The 16,361-nt window shown below is 46.9% G+C and overlaps 1 protein-coding gene across 1 annotated transcript in view; it reads right to left on the bottom strand.

The window, feature by feature from the left end:
- Positions 1 to 348: 348 nt before the first annotated feature.
- Positions 349 to 16,361, bottom strand: part of LOC129711798 (dynamin-1) — a 136,448-nt gene continuing 120,435 nt past the window's right edge. The window contains exons 18-20 of the mRNA XM_055659733.1: positions 2,357 to 2,530; positions 783 to 1,024; positions 349 to 640 (exon numbers count right to left, since the gene is read on the bottom strand). Of these exons, the coding sequence (XP_055515708.1) occupies positions 349 to 640; positions 783 to 1,024; positions 2,357 to 2,530 (708 nt within the window). The remainder of the gene's footprint in view (positions 641 to 782; positions 1,025 to 2,356; positions 2,531 to 16,361) is intronic.

Here is a 16,361-nt window from a genome sequence, read left to right as displayed (position 1 = left end):
ATGTCCGCGATTTTGGCGCTGTTTGGACAACGCGATAAATCGCAGATGTTCAGCAAAATCAAAAAAAATCGCTGCAAGACCCGGTCGGGATGTTACAGTTATAATATTTTTGTACTCACTCCGAACCTCTCGCAGCTATAAAGCCAATTGACCTCTTAAATGGGGCATCACCCTTGACCCATAGCACGATGGATAGACCATCATTTTTCATTTGAGGGCACTCAATTTGCAGGGGCAGCACCAGGTCAATTGAACATATTCCGATTTGCCTGATCTCCACACCTTGTCCATGCAAGTATGAACCACTTGTGAAAGAAGCCAAATTACCTGGGGACACCTCAGGTGGAGCTACGGTTTGTACGGGTCTGGACGGAACCTTTCAATCAATTTGAGGTGGAGCCCCGAATGGATCAGGAGAGGCCCCTGGGGACACCAGGGCCGAGACGGAACCTGAGGTGGAGCCCCGAATGGATCAGGAGAGGCCCCGGGCCGAGACGGGATTGGCGGGGCGCTACCGGGCGGTCCTTGAGGGGGTGGTCCAGCAGGTGGTGGTGGTCCTGGAGCAGGACCTCGAGACAGTGGCCTGACCGGGGGGACGGCAGGCGCTCGTCTCTGTGGCGTGGGGCTCGAGGTCGGAGACCTAAGGGGAAGAAACCAAAGGGTGTCCATTATCACCAGGAGATGGATGGTTACGGTCCAGGAGGAGTAGACCGTGGCTGCACTGTCCCATTGCCAAAGCACCCATCAGGTCAGACAAGAGGGTGGGATTTGGGTCTCCATACCTTCGCCCGGAGGCTATATCCCTGACTCCCAGCCAGGAGTCATCGACGGGTGGTGGGAGAGGAGTGCTGCTGGTGGTGGTATTGATGTCCCCAATGATGCTTAAGGCTTCCTTCAGGGCATGATACATTCGCAGCATCTCCTCACGTCGCTGGGCCTGTTCGGGAGACTCCTCCATCAGGACGTTCTGGTCCGCACAGGAGTAGAGCTGGGCAAGGAGCTCAGAGTGAATGAAGTCCTTTGTCTGTTGGGAATAAAATGAGGGAGCCCAGTTAGTCCAGAGTTATTACCATTGGATAAATGGGTTATTAGAATAACGTGGAGAGTTATGGATGTCTGTGCCAGTTGTAACCCCTACCCTCTGCGCAGCCTTGTCCCACCATGAAGGGTAGACCATCATTTCAATCAATGCACACAGGCAGCACAAGGTGAAGACATTGACATACTCTGATGTTCTGACCACCTGATCTCCACTTCATTCTCCGCACAGCACTCTCACAGATAAACCTTACATCAGAGATAAAGCACTTCCATTGGTTTCTTCTTCCGACGTCTCCAACCTTCTCATCCTTTCACAAATAACGGCTAAACTTCTCAACTGTAAAGCAAAGGGCTAGGATCTAGGACACCATCAAGATTGGTCTCAAGCCCAAGTGCCGTAGGGTCAAGCAAAGGTTCCAGGTGAAATCTAATTCCAGGATCAATCCAAGACTCAGGACCGGGGTTGAAGAACCGAGAACCAAAGGACATAGGATTAAGGTGAGAGGAGCAGGATTTTGTCGGAATCATTTATTCTTTTAGAGGGTGGTGGATATATGGATGGAGCTGCCAGAGGAGGTAGCAGGTGCAATAACACTTAAAAGCCACTTGGACTAGTAGATGGATAGGAAAGGTTTAGTGGGATATGATCCAAATGTGGACATATGGGACTAGCTTAGATGGGACATCTTGGTCGGCATGGATGAGTTGGGCAGAATGGCTTGTACGACTCTGTAATGGAGGTTTCGATTGTGGTCCAAGACCAAATCCAGACCCAGGATCAGGATCAGGATTGAGGGCCAGACTATCCCTGGAACATCCCTGCCTGATTTGCCTCTAAGCTAGTCCTAGACACCAGTGGCAGATAAAACTAAGTGGTCAATCCAAGCTGAAACCTCCCCCTGATGTAGACAATTATCAGAAACGAGTTTGCCAGCGTTGCCACAAAATGGCAAGTCTTCTGTAACAAAAGGTTTTCAATAATTGAATGGAGGAACCCATGACCTCTTCCGAGCCCGTGACCTGGATCCAAGTGGGATTGGAGTAAGGCATCTGATTGGAAGGATGAGCTTGGTATCGGATTCTTTCACCTACCACACTGGGAGTTAATGATTCAGGGGAAGCAGATGAAACATAACAGGAGGCAATGGGACATGGAGATGCCTCTGGTTAGACAATGAACACCTCTCTTTGGCAAAGGTGCTCACATCACAAGTAAAAAATCTTAAAGAGTTTTGTTGTTTTTCCCATGTTGCACAACCCTGGAATGAACAGACCTATTCCAAGGGTGATGCTAGGAATGGCATCTGGTACTCACGTTAATGATCATGAGATGCATGATTGTCTTGGGCATGAGGTCCCGGATGGTCTTGTTGACTATGCCCATGTACGAGTCGACCAGGTTACGGATGGTCTCGACTTGTCTCTCCAGCTGCGGGTCCATCGAGTGCATGAAGCTGTCACCAGAGCCGTTCTCCTCGCTTTCGCTTTGCTGTTTAGGGTAATGCAAAGAAAGCGTTAGATTGTGACCAGAAACAGATTATGGAATTGACAGTAAATTGTGTGTCGGAAGGAACTGCAGATGCCGGTTTATACCGAAGATAGACACAGAGTGCTGGAGCAACTCAGCTGTTCAGGCAGCATCTCTGGAGAAATGAAACAGGTAAAATTTCAGGTCGGAACTCTTCCTCAGAATTGAGGAAGTCTGAGGAAGGGATCTGACCCAAAATGTTACGCGTTCCTTTTCACCAGAGATGCTGCCTGAACCGCTGAGTTACTCCAACACTTTGTGTTTATTTACAGTAAATTTCTTTGCTATGCCGAGACCTCAGGAGAAGACATTTACTCTCCACTGGAGATACCCAAGAGTGTCTCAATGCAAAGTGCTGAACTTACCACTTTGGGAATATGGCTGTTTGTCCAATTCCAACATCAAAATAACCTTACCAGGAGTTTTGATCATTGGACCAGTCTAAGGATATTAAAAAGTAGAGATTTTCAAAAATCAACTGAGCAAGAGGAATCAAGAACCAGGGGAGATAGGTTTAAGGTGAGAGGGGAAATTTTTAATAGGACCCGTGGGTGCTGGGTATAGGGAGTGAGCTGCCAGAGGAGGTAGTTGTGGCAGGTACAATAATAGCATTTAAAACATATTTGAACAGGTTCATAAGTGACAGGAGTAGAATTCGGCCATTTGGCCCATCAAGCCTACTCCATCGTCGAATCATGGCTGATCTATCTCTCCCTCCTCACCCCATTCTCCAGCCTTCTCCCCATAACCCCTGGCACCCGTGCTAATCAACCCGTACTAATCAACTACCCATTTAGGTACAAGGATAAAAAAGGTTTAGAGGGATATGGACTAAACGGGGGGCTAATGGGATTATGTTAGGTGATGCATCTTATGGACAGGTTGGGCCGAAGGGAATGTCTCCGTGCTGCATGACTCTATGAGACTCTTTTAAGAAGTCTCCTGCTTCTAAGAACACCATAATGATATTGGAATCTGTGAAGTTATTCACATGATCTTGGGAGCACCTTAAATTATATAACCAATGCTCATAGCCCCCAAAATATAAGGTCCCTGAAATAATTCATATGGTTGTGGGATTCTCACTGAATTCACGCAGTGTAGATATCCCAAGAGTCAAGTTTCAGAGTCGCTGAAAACATTCACATGTCCTCAGACCCAATGAAATTATATGTAAATGCTCAGACCGCTAAACATGCTTACATTCCCTCCTAAAAATATGCGCACACATCCCCAACCAGATAAGACATACTTTCCCCACAACTCAATTCCCCACTCATCCCCAGGTTAACATCTAAAACAGTTCCTGCTTCACAACTTCAAGACCCGGGTTCGATCCTGACCTGTCTGTGTTCAGTTGCACATTTTTTCTGTGACATGGTTTACTCCATGGGCTTCGGTTTCCACCCATATGCCAAAGACATGCAGGTTTATAGATTAACTTGCCTCTGAAAATTGCCCCCAGTGCGTAGAGAGTGGATGAGTAAGTGGGATAACATAGAACTAATGGTCTAGCATGGATGGTCAGCATGGACTCGGTGGGCCGAAGGGTCTGTTTCCATGCTGTATCTCGAAACAGAATTAAATAGGAAATACTCTTGTTTGAAAATCTATGCTTCAAACTAAATCACTTTCAACTCGATATTTTTGGAAAACGGAGAATTCTTTTGGTTCTATTTTTATTTTAATGAAAGCTTACATTAGACCTCACTGTATGGAAGCCTGTGATGCAGATCTGACCCAAGCTGAGGCCGGGTCACAACAAAGAAAAGTTTCTCTCAATGTGGACTCTTTCTCCGGGCTAAGTTTCTAGCACCATCCAAGAATAGAACAAGAAAAGCTCTTTCAACCCATCTCACCAGCTAATTCCACAGACTGTGTATAACCTTGACTCCTCAAGGGCTCTAACCATAATATTTACTCTCCTGGGGGAATGTTCTGTGTAAACAGTTCCTAATCCCCAAAGGAAGTGCTGCATTAAGGCAGAAATATTCATCCCCCCTCACCCTCCACTATGTCCCTCCCAGGACATTTCTCCCACAACTTTATCCTTGTGAACAACTCCAGGGTGGTACAAAGAAGATCAGCACGGTGGTGCAGAGGTAGTTGTTGCCTTACAGCACCAGAGATCTGGGTTTGATCCTGATTACGGGTGCTGTCGGTAGGGCGTTTGCACATTCTCCCCTTGACCGTTTGTGGTTTTCTCCGGGAGCTCCGGTTTCCTCCCACACTCCAAAGACGTACTGGTTTGCAGGTTAATTGGCATCGGTTAAAAAAAAATTGTAAACGTGTTGCTGGTCGGCGTGGGCCGAAGGGCCTGTTTCCGTGCTGTATCCACTAGACTAAAAAAAACTAGACTGTTTCCACTAGACTAAAAAAAACTAAACTCCACAGAATTCCTAGAGGATGGAAGCTGAGAATCCTTTTCCAAGGTTAGAGAGCAGAGAGCTGGAGACCATTGCCTTGAGACCAAGATGAGAATTAGGAGTGAAGTGAAGGGAGACGGCAAAACTGTGGATGTTGATCCCATTTCGCACCATCAATAGGTTCTCAGATTTGGAAATCACTTCAGGAATGTATTCATTCTTTTCCTTCAGAACAGAAGCCAGGGCTGCCCCCTGACAATGAGTGGTATCTCGTTTATGAATGCCAGCTTCATCAAAGCTCGTTGCTCCCTCTCTTATCCACACATCGTCACAGTGCCCCACTTCCACACAGCTGATTGGAAAAAGAACAGAACTTTTGTAGACACAAGAAATTGCAGATGCTGGAACCTTCAGTAAAGCACAAAGTGCTGGAGGAACTCAGTGGGTCAGGCAGCATCTGTGCAGGGAATGGACAGGCGACGTTTTGTGTTAGATTTAGATTTAGTTCTTAGGGCTAAAGGAATCAAGGGATATGGGGAAAAAGCAGGAACGTGCCACTGATTTTAGATGATCAGCCATGATCATATTGAATGGCGGTGCTGGCTCGAAGGGCTAAATGGCCTACTAATGCATCTATTTTTATATGTTTCTATGTGTTGGGATCCTTCTTCAGACTGATCGTACTAGGGTGGAGAAGGCTGGCAAAGAAGTGGAGGTGGGACAAGCCTGGGAAGTGAAAGGTAAATACAACTGGGTTAGGTGGGAAGGAGGATTTGATAGGCAGATAGGTGGACAAAGGCCAGAGATTAAAAAAAAAGCAAAAGGCTATGAGATAAGGAGATATACAGAGAAGAGGCGTGACTTGTGAAGACAGAGGATGGGATAGAGGTGGCCGGAGATAGGGGAAGGGGAAAGGGAGTGGGATAGTGGGAATGGCAAGTGAGGGGGCATGATTGTGGTGCGCATCCAGGTGGGGCACAGGGAAGAGAGGAGGAAAAAAAATAGGGGGTTGCCTGGATTACTGGTTGTGAATTAAAACCAGCCTCCAAACAACAAAAAAGAACAAAAGTGGTAAATGTAAAATAGCAAAGATTGCATGACTTTTCCTCTGAGAGTTGTATTTAATTTCTGGAAGTTCCAGGATAATCCTGTCGCATTAGGAATCCTGGTCCCTTTAAATGTGCAGACTCTGGTTATTGTGTATTCTAAGTTCACAGGAAGTAACTGCTTCAGAGTTCATCTCAGTAACGGTCAGCCAGATATACACAGAATAATTTACCACTCCGAGCCATTTGACAATTATTCTTTATCGCCACCCGTTGCTTCCTGCTGCTCAGGAGACATACAAGACATTGGTGAGGCTACACTTGGTGTATCGCACTCAGTGTTAGTCACCCTGCCATTCAGGAAAGATGCCATTCAGCTGGAAAGAGTGCGGAGAAGATTTACGAGGGTGGTTGTCAGGATTTGAGGGCCTGAGCTGCAGGGAGAGGCTGCAGGGTAGGACTTTATTCCTTGGAGTACAGGAGGCCGAGTGGTGATCTTATGGAGGTTTACAAAATCATGGAGGAGAATAGAAAGGGTTAATTTAACAGGCTGCCAGGTGAAATACTTGAAGCAACTTCAACAACATTTGAAAGGCATTTGGACAGGTGTGTGGATAAGAAATGTTTAGAAAGACATTTCTCATCTCTCTAAATGGGCTAAATGTGGTCAAATGGGGCACCTTGTCAGCATGGATGAGTTTGGCTGAAGAGGCTGTTTCTGTGCTGGATGACTCCATGATTATAAGTGCTGACATTTTCAACATTAAGTCCCGATCTCAAAGAAAAATCTTTTGAAAATCAATGTCCTGTCATATAAATGGAGACAGGGTGTAATTCTGGAGTGAAGTGGCGTGGGGTTGCCATGCCAACATAAGTAAATCCTCCCACTCTTGGACTGGTGAGGCTCATATTATATAGGAGCAGGATTAGGCCAATTGGCCCATCAGGTTTACTCCGCCATTCAATCGTGGCTGATCCATCTTTCCCTCTCAACCCCATTCTCCTGCCTTTTCCCCCCATTACCACTGACACCCGCACTAATCAAGAATCTGTCAAAATCTCCGCCTCAAAAATACCCAAATGACTTGGGCCCCACAATGAATTCCACAGATTCACCACCCGCTGACTGAAGAAATTCCTCCTCATCTCCTTTCTAAAGGTACGTCCTTTTATTCTGGTCCTTGACTCTCCCACAAGTGGAAACATCCTCACCACATCCACTCCATCCAGGCTTTTCAGTGGGCCCACTTAGGTCAGCAGCGCTGTTGTAGCCATGCAGGCAGGGCCGGCCTGAAGCCGATTGGACCAATTGCTCCTAATTAGGCCCCGCGCTAGAGTAATCTACTCTCGGCTCGGGTAGATCTACCCCGGGTGGAGGGGGGAGAGAGAGGTGAAGAGAGAGTAGAGGGGTGGAGGGGGGAGAAAGGGGTAGACGGGGGAGGGGGGTGTGAAGGGGGAGAGGGGGAGGTGGGTCATTCCCTCACGGTCCCGGGGCAACGCTCCCACCCCTCCAGTCACTGTGCTTCACGCACCCAACCCCGGATCCACCCCTCTCTCTCCCCGGGGAGACGCGGTGAACAATAAAGGGAGGGCCGGGCAGGGGATTGGAGCAACGTTTACAAACCTCGGCATCAGCTCACACCTGTCCGCCCGGACCCCGGCATCCGCTCCCACCAGCGGACCTCTCCCTCTCTTTCCTTCTTCCCTCCTCTCCTTCCCTCCCTCCTTCCTTCCTCTCTCTTTTCCCTTCTCTCCCTCCCTCACTTCTTTCTCTCCTTCCTCTCTCTCTTTTCCATTCTCTCCTTCCCTCACTCCCCCTTCTCTCCTTCCTCCCTTCTCTCCTTCCCTTCCACACACACACACACACACACACACACACAGACAACTAACACACACACACACATCACGCACAGGCAACTAACATACACACAACTAAGACACACACACAACTAAGTTAGGATGAGGTAGAAGCTCAAAGGGTAGGATGGGGCTGAAGCCCAAAATTTAATGCCTGGACTGGTTTTTCGCCAATAGTTATTGGTTTTCCAGGATCTAGTTCATTAATGTTTTTTTTCATTTCACAGTCACTAAAACAATGTAACGAATAGTGGTATTTGTATTTTCCAAATACAAGGCGTAGCTATGGGCACACGCATGGGCCCTAGCTATGCCTGCCTCTTTGCAGGACCCCACCACTTGCCACATCTTCCCATCTCCCCCCCCCCCCCAGTCTGCTTTCCGCAGAGACCGCTCCCTCCGTAACTCCCTGGTCAATTCGTCCTTTCCACCTGAACCACCCCCTCTCCGGGCACTTTCCTCTGCAACCGCAAGAAATGCTACACTTGTCACATTACCTCCCCCCTTGACCCCATTCAAGGACCCAAACAGTCGTTCCATGTGCGACAGAGGTTCACCTGCACCTCCTCCAACCTCCAAGCTATCGCATCTGCTGCTCTCGATGTCAGCTGATCTACATCGGTGAGACCAAGCGTAGGCTTGGCGATTGCTTTGCCGAACACCTCCGCTCGGTTTGCAATAACCAACCTGATCTCCCGGTGGCTCAGTACTTCAACTCCCCCTCCCATTCCAAATCCAACCTTTCTGTCCTGGGCCTCCTCCACGGGCAGAGTGAGGACCACCGTAAATTGGAGGAGCAGCACCTCATATTTCGCTTGGGCAGTTTGTACCCCAGCGGTAGGAACATTGACTTCTCCAATTTCAGGCAGTCCTTACTGTCTTCTCCCCTTCCCAGCTCTCCCTCAGCCCTCTTGGCTCCTCCTTGTCCTTTCTTCTTCCCACTCCTCTCCCACCTCTTCACATCAGTCTGAAGAAGGGTTTCAGCCCAAAACGTTGCCTATTTCCTTTGCTCCATAGATGCTGCTGCACACGCTGAGTTTCTCCAGCAGTTTTGTCTACCTTCGATTTTCCAACATCTGCAGTTCCTTCTTAAACATGGTATTGTAGCTATGTACTTTTCAGAGGTGATCTACACATTTTGTTTGTTACTTGTAGGCTTACATGCATGCAATGTTATATTAAAATGTAGCTTAGTTTGGTCCATTAACTCGCAGGCACTTTTTAAGCGCACATTTTAATTACTTTCCATTCTACCATAAAGATATAAAGTCTATTTGTATTTCTTTGATTCTGCAGACCTTGGCTGGGAACCTGGGGCTCACCAAAATATTTCCCAATTGGGCCCCGCACCTCCTAAGGCCAGCCCTGCATGCAAGGCAATATCCACTCAGACCGATGATCTTGTAGCTCCGCTACAGGATCTTTGACTCAGACTACCCAATACCAGCCAGCATTGTTCAAGAGCAGCCACACCCCTCATGTGACTTGTGTGGGAATCCAGATATAGCTGATTGCCTTTTGAAAATAATAATCGTGTCACCAACACCACTAGGCTGAAGGTGTGGGACCATAACTGGCGAAACAAAACCACCACTGGGTGTGGAATGAGATGTTAACATCATGGATGCATTTGAACGGTTAGACTGTAAGATTTGTTTTTTCCTTAAACAGGAGTGACTAGTTTACCTCGGATTACTGAATGGAAGCAGGTGGTTGTTAAATAAATGGAGGTACATTTACCTGGGTTGTGCAGAACAACTACTGTTGCAAAAATGCCAACAGGCAGCTCAGCTGGTTGTGACCACAGCCTGGCATTTGGCAACCCAGTCATTTCTAGTGCAGCTTCCCCCTCTGTCATGAATACCAAGGCTAAGAACACACATTAACATGGACATGCACTACACTAATAACTGGGCATGCAACTAATCAAAGGCTAGGAAAACTTCAATGAGATAAACACCAAAGACACAGGCAAAGCACAAAAGACAGTTCTACGTCATGCAAATCTAACACAGACAGACAGACAGACACACAGGCAACACCAGAGTTAGAACATACAAGAAAAAGTAAGGAATCCAACTGCTGGTCATTCTGAAATCAGAAAGAGAGAGCAAAACTGGTTCTGTTTCAGAGAGGAGGTGAAGAGAGAGAAACCTACTTACATTTTCCATATCCTGGCCAAAGGTGACGCAAATTTAACCAATTAAAGGAGGAAGAAAATTCATGTATTGAATTAATCACCCATTTAGCAACGAGGAGCAAAGAAATTCAAATCAAACGAATGGACAAGCTAAGCATTGGAACTAAACCGATGTCACAAGACCCACAAGAGCCTAAACAATCATTGCAACAAAGGCCGCATCTTCTGCTTTCATGTTAATTTCAGAATTCCAGCGCCTCCTTCATTTTCTACGCCAAAAGGTTGCAACAGTCTGAAGAAGGATCTCGACCCGAAAAGGTTGCATATTCCTCTGCTCCATAGATAGCACTTTTGTCAACCAATTATGCTGGTAGGTAGACAAAAATGCTGGAGAAACTCAGCGGGTGAGGCAGCATAGATGCTGCCTCACCCGCTGAGTTTCTCCAGCATTTTTGTCTACCTTCGATTTTCCAGCATCTGCAGTTCGTTCTTAAACAATGATGCTGGTAGTTTCCTTCTATTCCTCTTGTTCCCTCTTCTTTTTCTGGTACGCTTGGTCCCTCTTCTGTTTTGGGCCTTTTTACAAAGCCTCATTTGCCACGTGTTTGATAGAACTTTGCTTCTTTTAGTTTAGTTTATCATCATTGTCATATGTACTGAGGTACAGTGAAAAGCTTTTGCTTGCGTGTTATCCAGTCAAAGAAAAGCTTATCTATGAATATAATCAAGCCATCCACAGTGGACAGATAAAGGAGACAATGTTATCACATTTACTGCAAAGATTGGCCGCTTTTGGAATATTGGGTGCAGTTCTAGTCGCCCCAATGCAGGAAGGATGTGGAGGCTTTGGAGACGATGTAGAAGAGGTTTACCAGAATGGTAGACAAAAATACTGGAGAAACTCAGCGGGTGCAGCAGCATCTATGGAGCAAAGGAAATAGGCAACGTTTCGAGTCTGAAGAAGGGTTTCGGCCCGAAACGTTGCCTATTTCCTTCGCTCCATAGTCGGAGATTGAGGGGAGACCTGAGAGAACTGTATAAAATGTTGAGAGGCATCGATAGGGTAGACTGCAGAATTTTTTTTTCCCAGTGTGGAAATGTGAAAGATTAGATGACATAGCTTTAAAGTGAGAGGGGCAAAGTTTAATGGAGATGTGTAGTGCAAGTTTTTTTTTTTTTTAACACAGAGTGGTTGGTGCCTGGAATGTATCATTGGGAGTAATGGTAAATATGATTGTAGTGTTTGTGACGCTTTTAGATGGACACATGGATATGCAAGGAATGGAAGGAAATGGATCACGTGCAGGCAGAGGAGATTAGTGTAACTTGGCATCATGTTTGGCACAGACATTGTGGACCTTCCTATACTGCCTTGTTCTATGGCTTATGTTCGTACGACTGCTTGGTCACAGAGGACATCACTGCCCCAGAGTCACCCTGCCCTCTCCTCTCTTTACGACAATGGCAAGCAATCGAGAGTGGGAGCCCTGGAGGATGTTTCTTCTACGCTGGCTTAAATGCTGATGATGAAGTTGATAACTCTGACCGGGAATGTCCCTCTCTCTTTATATATAAATCAAAAAGTATTTCAGCATTGCTTAAAATGTGTAATTGCTGATGATGCTATCAGGGGCTGAACATAATGATGGCCACGAGCCAGAATCAGAGGTAATCTGGCAGCGACGCTTCTCTGCCGGGTGAATTTGGTGTATTTTGCCCCCAGTTTCCGACCTGGCAAAGAGTGTCCCACCATGGCGTTTCCCTCCTTTTCTCCATCCTGACAGGAGTCAGATTTGCTTTCACGAGGGTAAACTCTCGGAAAGCAGCCGGGCCGGGCCGGGCCGGGGCGGATGAAGTCCCATGTGGGTTCTGAAATCGTCCACCATTCAACTGGCCACAGTCTTTGCCCGACACCTTCAACCTCTCACTTCAACACTCCACTGTCCCTATCTGCTTCAAGGAAACCTCCATCATTCTAGTCCCCAAGAAAAGTAAACCTGTCTCGATAACTACCGGCCAGTATCTCCATCGGTGACCCCAATGAAGTGCTTTAAAAGATTGGTAATGGCCCAGTCTCTTGGACTTCCTTCCACCCGGACCATCATCAAGGCACGCTGCACCAGGGAGGCGAGAAGTGTCACAAAGGAACCCTGTCACCTTTTTCCCCTCTTCTCCCTTCCCTTTTCTCTCTTCAACCTTCTGGGAGAAGATACAGGAGCCTGAAAGCTCGGATAACCGGACTTCAGAATAGTTCTTCCCCACTTGCTACTCGTCTCCTGAACCAGTCACCTCTCCGCACCCTCTCTCCGGAGGTGCTGCCACACACACTCACTCTTAACTCTACCTGACTCAGTTATTCCGTTGTTGTACATTAATATTCTTCTGCATCCAATCTGCGCACCATTCTGCTGTTTCACATTCGTCATTGTATTTATTGTAGTATCTATCATTACTGTGGACACCGTATACTCTATGGGCTTCATGTGAACACGGAATTTCATTGCACCCTGGGGTATGTGCCGATAAACTAGTCTGAATCTGAATCTGCTGCAGTAAAATTCGAATGTGTTCAGTCAATGATGCAAACGCATCTTTAGCTGATTTCAGTGGCATTTGACTCCCTGCATCATAACAGCTAGAACCCCAGCATTGTTCAGCCTGAAATCAATTCAAAGATTGAAAGCCAAACAAAAGGCTGTTGAAGTTAGTTAATTCCAGTGTAGGCTGTTGGTTTCACAGTCCACGGGACTGTCCACGTCACAGCCAGAATCTGAAGAATGTCAGCCTTTGCCGCAGGAATTCTGTTGGCTGACTTGGGACTACCCTGCTTTGTGATGCTTTGAGCTCACTAGGCCCACGTTTACTCTGGCTGAGGAATGAATCAATCCTCTCCTCCCTCTCTCTCTTCATTTCTCCTTCTTCCCATCTCTCACATTCTCTCCCACTACCACTTTCTCCAGCTCACTGTCTCTCCTTGTCTCTCTGAATCCCCCTCTCCTTGTCTCTCTCTGTCGCTCCTCTCCCTATTTCTGTCTTTCCCTCTCTACCTCTTTCCATCATTCCCTCCCTCTGTCTGTCTGTCTATATCTATCTCTCTCTCTCTCCGTTTCCCTTCCTTGTCTTCCCGTCTCCGTTTCCCTCCCCTCTCTCTTTCTCTCCCTCTTTCCCTCTCCATCTTTCTCTCTATCTTTTCCCTCCCTCTTTTCCCTCTCTCTGTCTCTCCTTCTCTCCCTCCTTTCTCCGTCTCTACCTCATTCCCACCCTTGTTTTCCTTTCTCCCTTTCCCCTTCACCTTAACATATGCCTCCCTCCGGCTTTACATTTCACTTCTCCTTTTCTTTCCTTATCTCCTTTTTACCTCTAGCCTTTGTCATTTACTCCACCCACCTTCCCCCTCACCTGCATCCACCTATCACTTGATCCACCCCACTTCTTTTTCAGCTATCTACCCCTGACTAAAATTAATCTGAAGAGTCCCGACCTGAAACATGACTAGTCATTCCCTCCACAGATGCTGCCTGACCTGCAGGGTTCCTCCGGCACTCTGTGTTTTGCTCAGGATTCCAGCTTCTGCAGTTCCGATGTCTCCCACAATATTCGGACCCCTGCACTCCCACCATCCACCACTCTGGACCTTGGGCTGAACCACGATCTTTGGGCTGAACTATTGAGTGATGGTGTGATTTATGAATCACCGTCCAGTGATAAATGTTTGCTGTGTGGAGACTCAACGGTAATAGGAAACATGTATGAAAATAGATGTGTCTCTCTGGCAACAAAGCACCAGGAGTATGATCAGACCAGGTCTGATGCCATGCTATGTATGGAGATGTTAGGAAAGGAGGAGGGAGAGAGAGAGGGTGAGGGGGAGAGGGAGGGAGGACGGGGGAGGGGGGAGGGGGGGGGGAGGGGGGAGGGGGGGGGGAGGGAACCCTGGTTCTGAACTCCCCCAACATCCGGAACATTTTTCCTGCATTGAGCCTGTCCAATCCTTTAAGAATTTAATATGTTTCTATAAGAATCCCTCTCATCCCTCTAAATTCCAGTGAATACAAGCCCAATCGACCCATTCTTTCATCATATGTCAGTCCCGCCATCTCGGGAATTAACCTGGTGAACCTACGCTGCACTTCCTCAATTGTAATAATGTCCTTCCTCAAATTAGGAATTCAAAATTGCACAAAATACTCCAGATGCGGTCTCACCAGAGCCCTGTACAACTGCTGTAGGACCACCTTGCTCTTAAACTCAAATCCTCTCGCAATAAAGGCCAACATGCCATTAGCTTTCTTTGCTGCCTGTTGTACCTGCATGTTTACTTTCAGTGACTGATGTACCAGCAAACCCAGGTCTCGCTGCACCTCCCCTTTTCCTAACCTGACACCATTCAGTTAATAATCTGTCTTCCTGTTCTTGCCACCAAAGTGAATAACCTCACATTTATTCATATTATACTGCATCTGCCATGTTTCTGCCCACTCACCCAACCTACGCAAGTCACCCTGCAGTCACATAGCATCCTCCTTGCAGTTCACACTGCCGCCCAGCTTTGTGTCATCCGCAAACCCGGAGATGTTACATTTAATTCCCTCATCTAAATCGTTAATATATATTGTAATAACAGTAATGCAATTAAAGTCAGGGACATGTAACAATGAAACATCAAGGATAATAGACATCTCAAACAGTTACTGAGCGAGAATCAAAAATTCTCGTGCAATGGGCACTATGGTCTTTAGTTTGAAGATAGACACAAAATGCTGGAGTAACTCAGCGGGACAGGTAGCATCTCTGGAAAGAAGGAATGGGCGATGTTTCGGGTCGAGACCCTTTAGTTTTCCAGCCTAATTTAGGTCCATTATCTGTCGTGTTTCAGCATTGAAACAGGCCCTTCGACCCAACTAATCAATGCCGACCAAGATGCCCCATCTAAGCTTGTGCTATTTTCCTGAGCTTGGCACAAATCCCGATAAACCTTACCTATCCATGTACCTGACCAAATGACTTTGAAATGTGTTATTGTACCTGCCTCAACTACTTCCTCTGGCAACCTGTTCTGTGTACACTGACAGTGGTGCAGCTGGTAGAGCTGCTGCCTCACAGCACCAGGCACCCGGGTTTGATCCTGACCTCGGGTGCTGTCTGTGTGGAGTTTGCATGCCCTCCCTGTTATCAGTTTTCTGAATGGTCCTTCCATAAACTAGGGTAGAGTCTGATTCATTTCTACCCCACTGCAGATCCTGGACTTTGCCTCTGGAACTGGTGCGTTATAATACCCTGAAGTATGTTCTGCACTCTGTATCTTCCTCTCTGCTCTACCTATTGTACTTGAGTTTGACTTGATTGTATTTATGTACAGTGTTATCCGATTGGATAGCATGCAAAACAAAGCACTATTCCTCAAAATCCAGTTTAACTTTTTAAGTTCCAGTATGCTGTCCCGTCACAAAGAAAAACACTGCAATGTCATCAGTAAAAAGAGTTGGAGGAAAGGCAGGGAGAGAAATGTTGAAATGTGGATTGGTTGAGAAAAATAAAAGGGAGAGGGAAAAGATTGAGAAAAGGGAAAGAGAAAAAGAATGTAAAGAGACTGGAAAGAGAGAGAGAGAGAGAAAAAGAGAGAGAAAGATGTATCCACTTATCACTTGCCAGGTTTTGACCTGCTCCCACCTCTTCTCCAGTTATCTTTCCCCTCCTACAATCTCTCTGAAGAAGGGGTCCCGACCCAAAACGTCACATATCTTTGCCCTCCAGAGATGTTGCCTGACCCTCTGAGTTACTATAGACTGAGGGGTCACTTTATTTAGAATAAGTAAATGAACAGTTAATATTTTGGAAGGGTCTTATAGGCAGTGGCCCACCAAGTCCACCCTATCACCCTCCCGCAGAGGCTGACAGCCCAGGGAAGTGTCTCCAGCATTCTTCTGTTTATCTTTGATGTAAAATGTAGGTGTGTGTGTGTGTCATTGTTTGTGTGTGCCTGTGTGTGTGTTTTGCTTTTTTAAAAAAATAACAGAAACTTGAGCCGTGCCATCAGTGTTTATAGGTCACGGTGGTGCTGCAATGAAGCAGTGATGTGGACTGCAGTGTGGTCGACCAGATGTTAGCAAGTGAGTGAACTGCATGGAAAGACTGACAAGAGCTTCCTGTCGTGTATAGAGTCCCAGGCTAAAGCCTTCGGCATGGACCCTGCCAGGTTTCAATCAAGCAGCATCATTTCACATTCAAAGAAGGGAGAGTCAGTGGGGAGCTGGACGTGGGGGTGGGCCTAGACAAATATTTCCACGTAAAGTTTCAGGCCGAGGGCGAGCTTGTCTGACTCATCCTAAATAGTTTCCCTGTTGAGTGTGTGGCAGCCTTCACTCCAGACACCAGTCCCTGGT

Source organism: Leucoraja erinacea, chromosome 31 (genome assembly GCF_028641065.1).
Source record: "Leucoraja erinacea ecotype New England chromosome 31, Leri_hhj_1, whole genome shotgun sequence".
NCBI lineage: Eukaryota > Metazoa > Chordata > Chondrichthyes > Rajiformes > Rajidae > Leucoraja > Leucoraja erinaceus.
Note: the sequence above shows the minus strand (reverse complement) of the source record. Positions and strands in the feature narration are given on the sequence as shown.